This window comes from Gadus morhua, chromosome 19 (assembly GCF_902167405.1).
Source record: "Gadus morhua chromosome 19, gadMor3.0, whole genome shotgun sequence".
NCBI classification, from domain to species: Eukaryota; Metazoa; Chordata; class Actinopteri; order Gadiformes; family Gadidae; genus Gadus; species Gadus morhua.
This window is the reverse complement of record NC_044066.1, coordinates 13,491,262-13,507,903: the sequence shown is the minus strand read 5'-3', so window position 1 is coordinate 13,507,903 and position 16,642 is coordinate 13,491,262. Positions and strand designations below refer to the sequence as shown.

At 47.2% G+C, this 16,642-nt stretch overlaps 1 protein-coding gene across 1 annotated transcript; it reads left to right on the top strand.

Moving 5' to 3' along the window:
- The first annotated feature begins 1,627 nt into the window (after window positions 1-1,627).
- Window positions 1,628-13,521, top strand: tcp11l2 (t-complex 11, testis-specific-like 2). The gene is made up of 10 exons (XM_030342123.1): window positions 1,628-1,764; window positions 5,584-5,775; window positions 6,236-6,368; window positions 6,877-6,997; window positions 7,497-7,720; window positions 8,025-8,161; window positions 8,348-8,532; window positions 10,303-10,484; window positions 11,258-11,430; window positions 12,069-13,521. The coding sequence occupies exons 2-10, from the start codon at window positions 5,604-5,606 to the stop codon at window positions 12,359-12,361; spliced, it is 1,620 nt and encodes a 539-aa protein (XP_030197983.1). The 5' UTR covers window positions 1,628-1,764; window positions 5,584-5,603; the 3' UTR covers window positions 12,362-13,521.
- Window positions 13,522-16,642: the final 3,121 nt, after the last annotated feature.

Genomic DNA, 16,642 nt, shown 5'->3' with positions numbered 1-16,642 from the left:
GTCGATGCGCAGGCGAGAAAACCATCTCCGCAGCCGCCTCATGTGAAGCAGCCCCAGCGGCACCACCGTGTGAGCGGTTGACATCATACCCAGCAGCCTCATGACAGAGAGGGCTGTCACGACCCTGCCCGGGGAACAGCGGCGGAGGAGGGACCACAGCGTCTCCATCCTCTGAGAGGAGGGACGCCCCCTCCTCGTCGCGGTCGGAGTCGTCTGACTCCGAGCTCACAAGGAGAGAGAGGGCATCGTCGAGCGGGACAGTAAAGTCGTCGGCCCATTCAGCAATGGCTCCGCGCTGTCTGGGCAGCGCAGCATAATGCCGACACAGGCAGGGCGGCGAGAGTGCCAAGACGGCATGTTCATGCCCAAGGCAGCCCTCGCACACCTCATGGCCGCCATACGGCAAGATGTAACCCGCGTTACATGTCTTGCAGATGCCGTTCGCCGTTGAGTCCATAATATCTATTTATTTACTTCAGTATGCTACAGGATCGTCCTGAAGAAAATGGGAGCAGAACGTCCGCCGGCGCCTGCTTATATCTGCGGACTGCGGACGTCGTTGAGGCCCACGCTGTCGGTGGGCGGGTATTGCAAATTTTTCAGTGCTACGGCTCACGCCTAGGGAAAACCCAATAGCGATAGCCTGAAAAGGCGAAGCCTGTACGACATGGGTAGAACATGGGTCCTTCATGCAACCGTTGGTTAATTTCTCCCCTCAAAGAAGCAGAACGCCAGGGGAGGGTCAGAGAATGCAGAGGTGAATTGAATATATTTTTCCTCTAACTGACTACATTTTGTTGTTTCTGGATGCGCTTTTTTTTAACAGATTATCCTTTCTTCTTGGTGTCCGATTTACATTTCACCCCGTTTAATTGGTTTGTTTTGTTTTTAGAAATGGTCAGGTTAACAGTAACAGCACTTCTAGGAGGGTTTTTGACCAGCAACATTGGACGACGAGGAAGCAGTCCAAGCAGCTTTGACAAGGAACGATACATTGCTTTAATGTTTCTAACACCTCTATAATATAGGAATGGAACAACCCGTTGGCTGCGACCGTTAAGACGCCAAAATTAGACATGACTTGTCAATGTATCAAACAAATATAATAATATATTTGCACGGTGGGTTTATAGTATTATAGTGATGGGGCATCGCTAATATACTATATACTGTGTAGCTATATTCTTTACATAATAACGTCCCCTGGGGGATGCGGACAGGGCGGGACTTATATATATATATGTATATATATATATATATATATATATATATATATATATATATATATATATATATATATATATATATATATATATATATATATATATAGGCATTGACATAAATATATATTTTTTCAACTAATAAAAACGGGGGTATTATTTATACCTGAGGTCATATCCGTAAACAAGTCCCTGAGCCATGTGAAGTAGAGCGGAACGTACCACATTACACGAGGGGACATATATTATTAAGACAACTTTTGGTCCGACTCATGTCAACGTGTTTATCATTAAAACGTTGACGTGTTGTTTATTATGTAGTGCTTCATGACATATTGTAAGAATATTCCACTTATAATTCGATGTTATTCGTATAACATGACGTACAGCTCAAAGTCGCTCCCCTACTGGACAAATGGTTCGTCCTCGTACTTAGAGGCCAGCTGGAGAAGCGAGGACCTTTAAACGACAAGGAACACAGCAGACCGTCCGGACTTAATCCAACGCGTTGGATTAAGTCTCCCTTAACGGAGACCTTAGTAAGGTACGAGGCTGTTTTGTTCATATGTAATGTCACCATTCTATATTTATAATCGTCACTTCGTAGGGTTCTGCGGCAACTTCCTGGTAGTTTTCTAGTAAAACCAGATCTTTGTTGTTGTGCGGAAACGACCTCGAAAGCCTCTCGACTTGAAATGTTGATATTGACATTGACACCGATTTTCCTGCATTTTATTTGAAAATAATCTGTTTTGTTTGAAAATGGAATGTGTTACATGACTGCTGTGCACTGCACATAAAGACATGACATTACAACATTCACCCAATTAAACGTGTCACCGAGCCTGCAGGTCCTAGCAGTGGAGTTGTTGTGTTACATTTATAGATGTGTGTATGTTTACATTAATAGATGTGTTGTTGGTCTCATCGTGCAGGACTCGGCTCTGCTCGTCTTTGTTCGAGTGTTTATCGTTCGTTGCTTTGACACGAGAGCTCTTGTTTTGATTCTGCTGCTGAGCGTCACGTGTTCTTATGAGGGACGTGCTCGTGCACCAACGAGATCCCGCATCAGGGGGAAGGACGGATGGCTTAAGCCAATGGGGAATTTATTCGTAGTTTGGTTCCGCCCCCTCATTGAGCTAACCTAACCTCTATGGATGGATGGGCTGAATAGATACACGATCACATGCAGTCTGCATATGATGCAGTGGAAAATGAATGGTTTCTTATGCGGCAATCCAACTAAGAAATATATATGTATTATAATTATTCCAACTGCTGCAAGCTTACCAAGGCAGAATGCATTTAACATTACAAATGGCCCTGATATTGAAAATGAGTTGGAATAATTATAATATATATATATATAATGATAATATATATATGACAGATTATTGATTGTCAGGATTGTTGTAAGGATGTGTGTGCCTGTCTGTCTAACACACACAAAAAACACACACACACACACACACACACACACACACACACATACACACACACATGTATGTGTGTGAATCAGACAGAGACAGAGGGGGGTAGGGTACTTGTTCAATACAAGGGAAGAGTCCCTCAGTCCCTCCAGACCCCCTGACTCGGTGCATCACTATCTTTAACCCAGGCTTTAAAGATAGCGTCCCAGTGGGCTGGCATCTCGCACCGCAGATTGCTGACCGCAGGAACACCCAAAGTCTTATCCCGGTCCCAGTGGATAAGAATAGCTTGTGACGGTGTGGAGATACTATGACAGAGGAGGTAGACCCTTATGTTAGGGTTAAGGTCTCTTAAGGTTATAGGAGGCTTATTATATGCTATTAATTAGACTAATAGCTTCACTGCTGGCCTGCTCAGCTGTGTCTGACTGAGACACGAGATGACCTAGTTTTGAGTAGTGCTTTTATCAGAACATGGTTGCATCACAGCCTCATAACTAAATGCATTTTAACGGTGTTATTGAACTAAAATCGGAGTCTTAATGTGGTCCATGTGCAGGTGTAGTGTCAGGGAGAGTGAAAGGCTCTTTTATGTAACAGGATCTCTTGACGGTTTGTTGCGGCTATGAGGGCCGCGTTGCCATGGAAACAGGTTTTGTGTCAGACAGCACAGGTGGGCCCCAACGTCTGCCTAGTAGTCCTAGTGTGTGTGAAGTCGTTGTCTTGTTAAACAGAATTGTGTGCCAACCCAATGTTTCCTCCACTGTAAGTGTAGGATCCACTTTGAGGCAGTTAAAGTCTTGCAGGTTTGAGATGTAAAACAGAACAGTTACCGTGACAACAAGACTTGAGAGTTTGGGTTTTGTTTTCCTCAAATTGACCTTGTTGGTTCTAGACTTGGCTAAAGTAAGAGGGGGAAAAGTATCACTTTCAAACGTTCGAGTGGAAGTAGACAAATTGGGCAACTTTTATAGTTGTCCAATAACAATAAAGTGCATTGTACTACGAATGGAGACATAAAGGTTCTCGTAAACTTGTCAATAAGAAAATCCGATTCTCATTTGAAATGCAACTGCTCAGTGACGACTAAAAAAACTCTGTGGACCTTGAGACACAACATCCGTTATCTAGAGACTGTGTTCCACCAAGTAAATAATCAGATCAATCTTCACCTAACCCTCTTGAGCCCCAAGACCCCCCACCACCATGCTCTACTAAGCGTTGACGACTTCACCAAACTTGTCTTAAACTTCTTGTCCCCCAATCCTTGAATCAATCCTCCCTCTCATTCCAGGCTGTGCAGACTTGGATATGTTTACCTGAGAGTTTAGAAGTGATTGGTTGCATTGGAAACTTCCAACTGAACACAATAGGGTTCATAGACCCCTTAATCGTTTACAAACCATGGTTATGTAGGCATAGTGCGGCGCGTTGAGGCAACACCAGTGGGACAAAATGCAATGGTTTGGTAATGTGTGCAAGAAGGGCACTAACCACCAAAGATCAGGAATCTGACCACAAATACAAATTTACGTTAAAAATTGGTGGGTTGATTTCCTGATCTGTGTGTAGTTAGTGAGTAGTTAGAAGAATTTAGCAACCGCCCCAATGTTAAGTGGATAGGCATGTATGCACCTTTCCTTGAGTAACATAGCATGTACACTAGACCAGGGGTCTTCAACATTTTCCATGCCAAGAACCCCCAAACAATGGAGAGATGGAGCGGGGACCCCCTACTTATATATTGTATAAAATGGTGTTTTATATTAAACTGGTCCATTAGTGCCATTTATAAATGTATAAGTATGAATAAGAGAACACTGATTAGATAGCAAATGCTAGCCGACCAGTGTATGATAAAAAATCGATATTATAAAGTGTTTACTTGGATGTTTTAATGAAGTTAGAACACGTCTGATCTTCTGAGAGCAGCCACCGCCATTCCAGAGAAAGACGTGTAAGTGTATCGTTTTTAAACTCATCAAAAACTAAATGGCAATGAGGTTTTATTAAACCCTGGTAGGTTAAAAGCAATCTGAGGAAACCATGGCTCCAAATTCACTACAGGTCACTGGGTTCGGACATCGAAGGCATAACTGCTCCAAGACTTTGTTAAGGGGACATGGTTTGAGGAAAATTGTGGACCTGACAGCAGGCAGCTCTATCTCCAGCCCACAAGTCCCTGGGCGCTAACAACAACACTATCTGTGGTTGCGCACAGAGCGTCAAACAGCGTGCCAGGAACTCAAGTGTTCTGTCCTGAAATCCTCCCCAGGCAATGCCAATCGTAGGCAAGAGGCGGTTGTGATGTCTTATGAATGCCTCGTCTGCCTAAAGCTGTTTCCTCACACCGGTTGTTGTGAGCCGTTGGTGGTCCTGCTGTTATGGTGTAGATCCAAAGGCCTGGTGGTCTGTGCGTCATGGGTTTGATTCTTAAAACCAAACCCATGACACCCAGTCATTTTGATGCTGCCCAGAGTTTTAATTACGTTTATAAAGTCTGATGATTATCTGAATGAATGGGGAATAACGGCGCATTTGTTTCCCAATTCACACACATATTTCTGATGACAGTCTGTAAAAAAAAAAGTCTGGAGAAAAATACATCTGAAATTGTGTATGAAATGAAAGTGGAAAGTCTCTCTATTCCTGTTGGTCCAGTGAATATGGTGATATAACTCCAGCATAAACTCCCAACCCTACTATAATTTAAGGCAGCTATCTTTGTTGTACACGGGGATGGGTTAACCTAGCGATTGTTTGTACTTGGCACTTGGTTCTATGAACATGCTTAATGTAACGACGGCGATATATCGTTCTCTTCTTCTGACCAATGTACTTATTATATGTCGCTTTGGATAAAGGCGTCGGCTAAATGCCCTCAATGTCAATGTAAATACTAACAGAACCCCCCCCCCCCTGTGACCCCCCAGCCCGAGCCCACCCTCCCACCATGCCTCTGAACGACGAGTGCTCCTCCCCCTCCTCTGTCAGCGCAGAGGACCCGTCTAGCCGGAACGATGGCTCGCAGGGCCGCAGCCACAGCCTCACGTCGGCCAGCGACACGGACTGCTCCCGGGAGAGCTTCACCAGCGACTCCTCCAGCAAGACCAGCTCTCCCTCCTGTAAGATCACGGTGCTGCATGAGTTGTATGCACGAGAGTTGTTGCATCTTATCCTAGCTATCACTGCGGTATACGGGGAATGGGTTAACCTAAAGAGTGTTGGTGCTCGGCACTTGGTTCTATGAACATCCTTACTGTACCGACAGCGATATATTGTTGTTTCAAGACTAACAAAAAGGACATTTGTCAGAAGAAAGACAAACAACAATATATCTGTCGGTACAATAAGGCTTCTCATGTTAGCGAGGATAAGACGCCACAAAATGCTAAGTACTATTTGTAAATGCAAGGACGTACAACATACACTCTGAATAAGTGAGTCTTGATTACATTGATTGGCTTGGGCTACAGCTTTGACAACCATACAACTATGACTACTGATACAAATTGTAATTACACTAGGAGGTGTTACCATTCTTCTTAACGTCATCTTTTTAACCCATCCTTGGTGTCACGACAGCCAGCCCCCCCAAGAACATCACCCTGGATGACATGATGTCATCGGGCAAGGACCTCTCCAACCTCACCCTGGCCCACGAGATCATCGTCAACCGGGACTTCCACGTGGAGCCTCCGAAGCTGGCCCAGAACAGGTAAATGTGGCGGCCGGAAGGTTGCTTGTTCGATCCCCCACCTCGACGAGTGTCGAGGTGTCTCTGAGCAAGATACCTCACCCTAACTGCTCCCGAAGAGCTGGCTGGCGTCTTGCATGGTTGACTATGCCTTTGGTATGTGAATGTGTGCATGAATGGTAGCCTGGATATTCCCAGACCAAGCCAATCGTAGATTGCACGTTGGTCTGGGGAAGCTGCCGTCATTTTCTTCAGCACAAGAGGCGTGATCAACGGGCCTTGTTCAACTGACACTGAACGCGATTGGCTGCTTGCCAATCGCAAGCAGAAATAAATGTATTGCTCTTCTCCAGACCCTTGTGCAGGGCGAACTCAATTCGCCGGAAGAATGGGCGGGGCTACCCAGTCTACATGAATGGGTGAATGTGGCCATATTGGGAAGTGCTCTGAGTGGCCTCTTTATTTTAGAAAATATTGCGAGGAAATGTAAGTTTGTGGGTCTCCAACGTCCCTTGTCCTCCTCTCCCAGTCTGGAGAAGCTGGTGAGAGACACGGTCCACCGGGCATACTGGGACGTCCTGGCGTCTGAGCTCGACGCCCAGCCACCCGTATATGGGCACGCCATCAAACTGCTGGAGGAGATCAAGGAGGTCAGTCTGCTCTCACTTGGCCTCATGAGGAAGGTTCAGGAATACCCACACAACATTATAGTTGCGGTGTTGGTGGGTTGCCCCAGATTAAAGTTCTGCTTTGGCCCTGGATGAACGCAGAGTGTGCAGGGAACTCAAACTAGTGAACATGTCCCTTACGCCCCATTACACCACTTTCTACATCTGGTCAACAACACCACCTTATTGACGGTGTCTCACTTTCAGCATCAAACGAGCAGCTCACACATCCCTATGACTGTGTACCCTGCGGAAACAGCTGTATTCTTACTGCAGTTCAGGAGCCTATTTGAACACGCCAATTTCAATTGTTGGTTTTCCCACAAGATTGTTTTGAAATATGAATACTGCCCCCTATTGGATCAACATAAATTCATGCTGTTTTAATCTATTTAAATAACCATGCAAGTAACTCTTTGTTTAAAGTTGCCTAACATCCTGCCCCATATCCAAATGTTATTATGATCCCACAATGCAACAGATTCTACTCTCCTTCCTGAACCCGGGGGCCAATCGGATGCGGACCCAGATCTCGGAGGTGCTGGACATGGAGCTGATTGGCCAGCAGGCGGCCAGCGACACGGTGGACATCCAGGGCCTGGCCTCCTACATCATCTCCACCATGGGCAAATTGTGCGCTCCGGTCCGAGACGAGGAAGTGAAGGGGCTGCAGGAGGCCCGCGGCAACGTGGTCACTCTGTTTAAGTATGCGGTTCATGTTACTTCACTTGTCCTACCTAGTCAGATTAAGAGGAACCACAAGTCTAAATTTACAATGAAATGGCTTATGGGTGGCTTAATTTGGAAAGATCATCAAACTGCCCTATTGTGACACAGCCAGATGGTACAGCCTACCACTGGCGAGTCCTTTGATCATACATCATCATAGATCTGGGCAATGTGACAAGTGAATCGATTTCTAAACGCCTCCTCTGCCTCACACCGAGTTGGGCTTCAATGATGCACCTCAAAGGAAGGGCGTGAGACTCTGATCTTCTGCCCTCTCTAGGGAGATGTTCCGAGTGCTGGACCTCATGAAGATGGACGTCATCAACTTCACCATCCAGGGCCTGAGGCCGGAGCTCCAGCGGCAGTCCGTGGAGTATGAGAGGGCAAAGTTCCAGAGTATTCTGGAGAAAACGCCCAGTGAGTTAAGAAACCATTCCAATCCGGCAGTGAACAAACAGGACAGAGTCGTTAGGGTGCTGGACTCCCAGTCCGAGGTTCCCGGTTCGATTCCCTGATCTCCCCAGTCCACCCGCAGGCCTCTAGATCCGACCTGCTCAGGAACGGCTCCTATCTGAATAACTTCATGTGAGGACCTCCTTTCAGGTGCCCTGGACCACACCACCTCCTGGATCAGGGGGGCCCTGGAGGAGCTGCTGGGGGTCATGAGCCCCCCCGGCCAGAGCTCCGGACCGGGGAAGGGCCAGAGAGCACTGCCTGGACCCTTCCTGGTCATGGACACGGCCTTCCTCCGCATCCTCTCATGGGACCCCGCCACCCTGTTCCCAGAGGTGGGTCCGGGGTTCAACCCAAGACAGACCTTTAGTCTTCACCTTAATGTAACAATGAGGTCCAACCCAGCCCGCAGGGACTTCAGAGACACGGAGAGAAGAGACCGAATGAGAGTGCGGGAGCAGTGTCAATAGTATGATCGTAGAACTAGATGTGTGGAATGTTTAGGGAGGGTGTTAAAGATCTGAATACCAATACAAACTCATTGGTATTATGGCTTTAGCTAAAGCTGAAACCTGTTCAACCATTGTAAAAATAAGATGATGCATATTTATATATATATATATATAAACTAATGATTTAGTTACATTTGGAAAAAGATTGTACTAAAAGGCAAAAAGTGGAGGAAATAGGCCTTTCTTAAATCTCCCCAGCAAGACTGAACCCCGACAATGGGAGGTAACGGGGGGGGGGGGGGGGGGGGGGGCAGCTGGGTAAACCTTCCAGGATCGGGTAAAAGATCATGGAACACTGCAATTCCCTCGATGGGGAAACCGGTTTCCTGCACCGTTCGCCTTCTTCCAAGTAGTGCTAGTGTTTACAGTGGTGGTTGCCTGGGTAACCCCCACCATACGGAGAGACGAGGTATCCTCTGTCACCAACGCTCTCAAAGAAACTGAAACTCGCCTGTTATTGTTTGCTTCATCGTGGCATGTTTTTGTATGGTCAACGTTTTTCTGATGTATCTACACAAAAAGTAATGAATGATGGGATCAATAGTGGTAAAAAAACACAGACAGACCTTTTATTACTGCTACATCCGTTTTGTTTTGGAGGCCATTTTGTCTCTTCAAAGTGAGAGACTTTTAGTTATCGTTCAGGGAAACAAACAACCAAGACTCAAAGTCTTCCCCATAACCCCCAGCATCAGCCAAACTACTTTACACTCTAAAAGGGAAGCATAATAACAGATCATTTAATCTATTAAACACACAGATCATTTGGAGGTTGAATCCATCATTTTCTCCTCATGGAAATGGCTGCAAATTAACGGCTGTAAATACGATTCGGTTTCTTCAATTATTTGTTCAAATTTCTGTCGTTTGTTACGATTATGCGTCTGAACTAAAGAACCATTTCATAATTACAATAAGTCCTGATTGCTTTAGCTACTATGATATCTGTTCGGTGGATCTTTAGTAACTCAGACGTGGACAATCGTCTTCTATAGCTGCCCCAAGTGGGAATGTAAGCTTTAACTGTTCTGAACGGCGCATTGGTAAAGGCTCTGCTAGATGACTAAAGGTTAATGGCTGACCACCAAACCATACGTCTGTGGCACCATCTAAATGTGTGTCGTGTTATGTATATAATTGATATTTAATTTTAACCATTAGACGCTTTGTATCCACAAGAGGATGGTGTTAGGGCATATTGCTCAGAGAGGCCTGTCGATAGACAGCAGGCAGTGGGGTCGGAAACCAGAACGTTTAGGCTTGGAGTCAAACACCCTAACGGGTGGCATGTTGCCCAGGAGGTAGAGCGGGTTGGCTGATAACCGGAAGGTTGCTAGTTCGATCCCCGGCTCCTGGCTGAGTGCCGAGGTCTCCCTGAGCAAGGCACCTCACCCTGACTGCTCCTGACGAGCTTGCTGTCGTCTTGCGTGGTTGACACCGCCGTCGGTGTGTGCATGAAGGGGGGATTTTAGGCAATATTGTGCAGCGCTTTGAGTGGCCACTGGTTAGAAATGGGTGGTATAAATGCAGTACATTTACCTAACGAGTACTGTTCTGGTGTAAGCTCCTTCCTAACGCCCCCCTCCTCCCCAGACCCTGATGACGGATGAGGGCCGGCTGCTGGCCATCCAGAAGGAGCTACGTCAGCTGGAGGTGGTGGCCCAGGTGCTGCTCATCGTCTACAGTGCCATGGGCGGAGCAATACAGGGCCTCCCCTCATTGGCCGAGAGACTCAAGAGAATGACTTGCGTCCTGCTGGAGGGGATGCACAGCCCGTTAGTACTTGCATTCATTTCTTCATTCACTCATTCATGCATTCATTCGCAACACTTAAAGGTCTTGTACGTATAATTTAGGAGATGTTATATGAGTGTAGTTTGTTAGAAGTGGCATAGCCATCTGCAGACATCAGTGAGTGAAATGCTAAGTGAGAAAATATGTTTCCCTTTGAACTCCCTGTGTATGAGACCGCCCCCAGCAAGTTTCTGACCAATCAGGAATGCAACCATCTCATTGGCAGAGAGAAATAGGGAGGGAGGGTGCAGTATCTGGGAGCAGGAGATGTATTTTTGGTTGTTTATCTTTAAACTCCTGCCCTCTGTCTCCCTTTCTGCTCTCTCTATACGACTCTTGACTATGTTCAGCAGCAACAGCAAAACCCAGACAGATGGTTGACGTAAGAGTTGGATGTAGATGGTCTGTGGTGGTAGGAGGCTGAGGCAGCTGGTGCTGCTACTGCTGTGACCTGGGATAGCTGGGGTGTCCACACATACAGACATGCTGTCAGGCTCAAACCTGTATTCATGCTCCATGTTGGTCTGAAGTTGTCAACAGGCTTCTAATGACGCAGACAGCATAACCAACATTGAAAAGAAAAAGCGTACATCAAATTACGATAATGAATAAAAAATAACCGTCTTTAAGAACATTGTCCCGTTGGGAGCAGTAGCAGTAGCCGAGCACACAAACACCAGAGAGGACCCTCCTAGAAGACACACACATCAGACCCCTGTGTGACGTGTCCTACCCCCCCCCCCCCCCCCCATAGGGACTTCGCCCTGGAGGAGGCCCTCCGGGGGGTCAGTGCCCAGCTCTGCGTAGAGCTGAGCCGCTCGCTGACGGAGCGGGGGTACCCGGCCCTGTCCCCCGCCCTGCAGGCCACCCTCACCGGACAGGTCCTCAGCGTGGTCCAGGAGGGGAACCCCATCCGCAGCCTCGTCGGTGAGACACCCAGCTTTGATTCAGCCAGGACGGAACGTTTAGGCTAGGACCCTTCTTCTAGAACCACAGATGCTCGATCTTCAACTCAGATGCCCCTTTTTCAACGACTGTACCAGCTCAACTCGCCTTGACTCGGCCCGCCTTTTTTTGCGTTTCCATCGCCAAAATGTGGTACCTGGTACATGGTACTTATTTAGTCTCACCTCGTTCGAGGTTCCAAGAGATGATCCTGATCCGGTAATTTGTGTGTTGAAACTGGCTGCTGGCCAGGAAACAAGACATGCCTGGAACCAAACCAAGTTGTGCCGCACTAAGTCGTGGCGAGTTGAGCTGGTACTGTCTTTACAACTGTCGTTGTAAAGCGGCTAGAATAAATTAACCCTAACCCTTTATTTCTCAAGGATTTTCTATGATTTTCATTTTCAGTTTCTATGATCTAGCTTTCAGAATTGAAGCTCAGGGTGGAAGCACTCCAGAGTACTCCTAATAACCCTCATGTGAGAACCACTACTCGGATCTATGTGGTCTCGATTAAAGACCAAACCAGCTTGCCACAAGACCTTCCAAAGGCCTCAGCAGCTTGTGTTCTAAGAGCTTCTCTCCCTCCCCTCCCCTCCCTCCCTCCCCCTCCCCTGCAGAGGAGCGTGTGAGGCAGTACTTCCTGTCCCTCCTCTCGGCGCCGGCGCCCCAGTCGTGTCTGGCCACGGTCCCGGCCGGTCTCACCTCTGTGCGGCCCGAGCTGGCCTCTCTGGCCGGCCGCTTCATGGCGCTGGTGGACTTCAACCGCCGGGTCTACGGCCCCTTCTACTCCCGGATCCTGAAGAAGCTGATGTTCGACGACATGCCGCCGCAGCCCCCCTCGTCGGCACCGCCCACTGTGGCTGCTCCCACTAAGGAGACCCCCTCCGAGACCGCCGCCAGCCCCAGTTAACCAGTTCACCCCCGCCGTACCCCCTCCCACCCCCCGTCCCCCGCCACCCTCCACCACAGACTTTGGCTCTAGCTATAATAGAAATTAGCCAGGGACGATTTTACTGCATCTGTGCCTGCAGTACCCCCCTACCGCCTCTAGGTGTTGCCGTTTTTCACACTTTCGGTTTTTCAGGAGAACGCCTGGCGACTGCTGTGTGGGGGAGAGGAGTCAGGGAAATAAAGAGGCACGGGTCAGAGGTCAGGGGTCAGCATCCGCTTTGTCCTGCCCTCTCTTTCCTGGTTTGTGTTATAAATCACAACCAATAGGACTTTCCATGTGGAGATTTCATTTTGTGAATCGATGTTTGGATAAAGGGAGGTGGCCTCCTTTTAATAAAGTGGATTATTAAAAGGAGGCCATAAAGAGTTGTCGGATAAAGTGTTGTGTTGGAGGAATCTAAAGGAGCAGGAAACAAGTGGAAACGCTGTTACTATAATACTTTAGATCAGAGAACAACTCCAATGTTCACCTTAACGAGAAGATGTAACATTTCAGATTGATGTTATGGATTATACAACGTGCTAGTATTTTTTTCTACACAGATACATTTAAAAAGCCAGAATACTAGGATCTGTTCTACGAGTGTTGACCTTAAAGAGATGGCTGAAATCCTTCTGGTAACTTGATTAACTTGTTGTTAAAAATTAAAATGTGTTATTTTTATCCGTCAGACTAATGGAGGACAAACTTCTGACTCCTTTTCAGGAAAGATGTTTGCATTATACGTTTGTTCGTTAGTCAGTACGATGTATATGGTTTATGTTACCCTACTCGTGCTAGTTAATTCCGTCAAGCATTTATCCTGTTTACTTACTATCATTGTAACGATGGTAGAGATTTGTATTGGTTGTTTTTGTTTGTGTTATTATTACGTTTGAGTGACGGCTGGTAATGGTCGTCACGGTGACATCGCTCGTTTCTGCATGTGTCTTGCTGAACGCCGTCCATCTGCTCCGATGAGGAAGATGACGAAGGTGCTGATGACCAACAGAACGTTTTGCCGTCCAAACTCATCCTGGACTTGGGGATCAGCGTTTGGTGAGGAGAAGATATTTTGTCGATGACCCTTCTTTCTGTAATATTATATTAATATAATAAAATGTAATGGGAAAAACTTGGATGGGTTATGAGTTTACATATCAACTGAAGATTGACGTTGGAATCTTGTGCGTTGTTCAAAAAGAAAAAACTTGCCAAACTGTAAAATCTGTTCATTACAGTTTCAAAGTAAAGGCCATTGGAATTGATATGTGATAGCCCTGATAACCTTCCACCGTTAACATATCAGGTTGAACTGCCTAACAAAGTCCATCCTATACGCCAGATGGGTTCTAAGCAGTGTGGTACTGAGATCTGTTTGGGTTGTTATGATCAGATAACAGGGAACTGGTCCCAGGGGAGGCGGGGGTGTGTGTGTCTGTGTGTGTGTGTGTCTGTCTGTGTTTGTCTGTCTGTGTGTGTGTCCGTTCTATAAAGGCATATGTATTGCTCAGCCTCTCCTTCTGGTTCACCAGAGCTCAGCCTTAATGAGATGAGTAGGTTCTAGGGCATCACCATGGAGGATGGATACTGTGTGATACGGTTGTGGCAAGGTAACGTTTAGTATCACTGGGCAAACTGAAAAATCTTTATTTTATCAGTTTCCGATTTCTAATCATGCAGCGGTAGGACCTCATTGGGCACTGTGTGTGAGGGTCTGAGTCAGTCAGGCAGCTAGTGAGGCACAGGTCAGGTCAGGCCGCTTCAGTGACTCACCTTTGTGAAGCTTTTCATCTCGTCCAGCAGGTGGCAGTGTTGCTTCTTCAATCCGCAGAGTCGCCACGAAGGTGTTTTTGGTTTCATAATCTGACAGAAAAGCCATCTAGTCCTCCAAAACAGACTCCAGGTCCTCGCTGGATCAATGATCTTATCTCTGTCCCACCCAACCCCCAACTGAATCTGGTGATAAAAACTATAACTTTGGCGGTGCAACATAAAATCGTGACCCCTTTAGACCCCTCAGAGGGGAGACCATCACCACATCAAACAACACCGCTGGATCCGAATAACAAACAATAAAGTGGAATGCATTAAAGTGACAGAGACGGTCTACATCCCGGTGGACAGGAATGCTGATTCCACCGTGGAAGAAAAATAACTCCTATACTCCACATATCTGGCCAAACTAAGCAACGCATTTCAATTCACTCTTTAGTAATGTAGGAATGATATTCATATTTATGCCATGCATTAGAATGTGAGTCTAAGGCAGGGGGGTGTTGAATATTAAACCGTTTCAGGGAGAATGGTGTCGCACGGTGATGTTCCATCAGACTGGCACTGACCTGGTTAGAGCCGCGGTGTAAAGGGGCCTACACAACGCCAAGACTCAATCCAGCGGCCAACTATCCGACCACTCCGTTGCCTCTCGTCTGACCCATTCGGCAGAAAAGTTGCATTGAAACACACTGCGAAGAATACTGCCAACTACACAGTAGCTTGTAAGTGCTGCGCTTTCGGGAGATGCAGACACTTGTGTGAGATGCAGGCGCTGGCCTTGTGGTGCTAGCAGCACACAACATTCTCAGATGCTCTATTCCTCAGACGCCAACACTCTCAGACTTTGCATGTCTGAGAGTCTGAGGTCACTCTTGGGTCTTCTTCACAGTCGGGGCTTTGCATGGCTCTCCAGGAGTGTGTGTGTGTGTGTGTGTGTGTGTGTGTGTGTGTGTGTGTGTGTGTGTGTGTGTGTGTGTGTGTGTGTGTGTGTGTGTGTGTGTGTGTGTGTGTGTGTGTGTGTGTTGTGTGTGTGTTGTGTGTGTGTGGTTGTGTGTACTTCACGTCCCCACTCCATCATCACCAGCTCCTCCACCTTCTCTGTTCCCTGTCCAGGGATAACAGCTCTGTCTGAAGCCCTCCTCCGTCACCTTCCCTCACCTCGTTCTAAATGCTTCACCTCTACTGACTCGTTTTAAACGGTTTCCCCTCCCCAACCTCCTATAAACACTTTACCTCAGTTCACCTCCTGGTACGTCCCCATTAGAAGGAACACGGGCAGACGGAGAAGGACTCTCTCCCTGCCCACGGCCCCTCCTTCTCGATGTCCGTCCGTCCGTCCCCCCCCGTCCCCCCCCCGCATACATCACACTGAAACGCCGGCAGCCTCTGGATCGCTTTGCTTCGAGAGCTGATCTTTTTGTTATGCTTCAAATGGTCAATATAAACCTTGTTTTCTCACTGAAGAAAAGAGCCTCTCTGGGTGAACTCAGAGGACATGTCCCAGCCAGGAGCCTTCAGGGATCTTCACCGTTGCTCCTTTCCATAATAATTTCTTTGGAGTTTGGGCAAATATCCTTCCCTCCCCTTTTTTTTATCATAAGGCCTTTCATATCATCGTACCAGGAGGACGTGGGAGTAATTGACTAATTAACTAACGAATATATCAAACAGACAACGTTCAAACAACCACAGAACTAATGTGAGGAGCTGACCAGCACCCACACCGTGTCTGCTGACCACCACCCACACCCGGCCTGCTGGTTTCCGTCTCGCTCCTGAGGGTGCAGATGGACGTGCAAATACGTGTGTGTTCCGATGTGTGCATATGAAGCCTGTTCTGCCTCCAGTGTATGCCGGTTTGTCATCTCTGCCGCTGGGGCTCCCAGACGGCCGATACAGTCTACCTCTGGCTGCGGCTGAATTGCCGTGATTGCTACTCCGATATCATTATGCGTAACACTGTCGAGAAAAGAGCACTTAGCCGCTGAAGCCACTCGTTAAAACGCCAGTATGGAGAGGGGAGTCGGAGCCCCAGGAAATGAAAGCCATCATTCTTTCTGCTCGGTTGCATTCCAAATGAAAAACGATCGAAGATTGCGCTGGACTTGTTTCTCGTACTCTGGAACAACATGTTATTGTGTATGATGTATGATTCGCGGGGAAAGAACGTGCAATAGCTGTGGTGGCACTTCTCACTGCTGCTAATGCTGAAGGAATAGGGTTCGTTTTTATTCTGCTGTGTGTGGGTGTGTGGGTGTGTGTTTGTGTGCGGTAAATATGCTTCAGAAAGCGGGAGAATGACGGACAGGAAGCATCAGAAACATAAAAGGGACACCATGTGTACTGCCAAAGACAGCTTTCTCTTGTTGAGTGAAACATCTCCCACCACAGAGCCTCAAACTAACGGATCATTTCATCCACAAAGTTGGACCGACCAGCGTAACCCTGGGTTACCACAGTCTTCATCACCACTAATGGGGG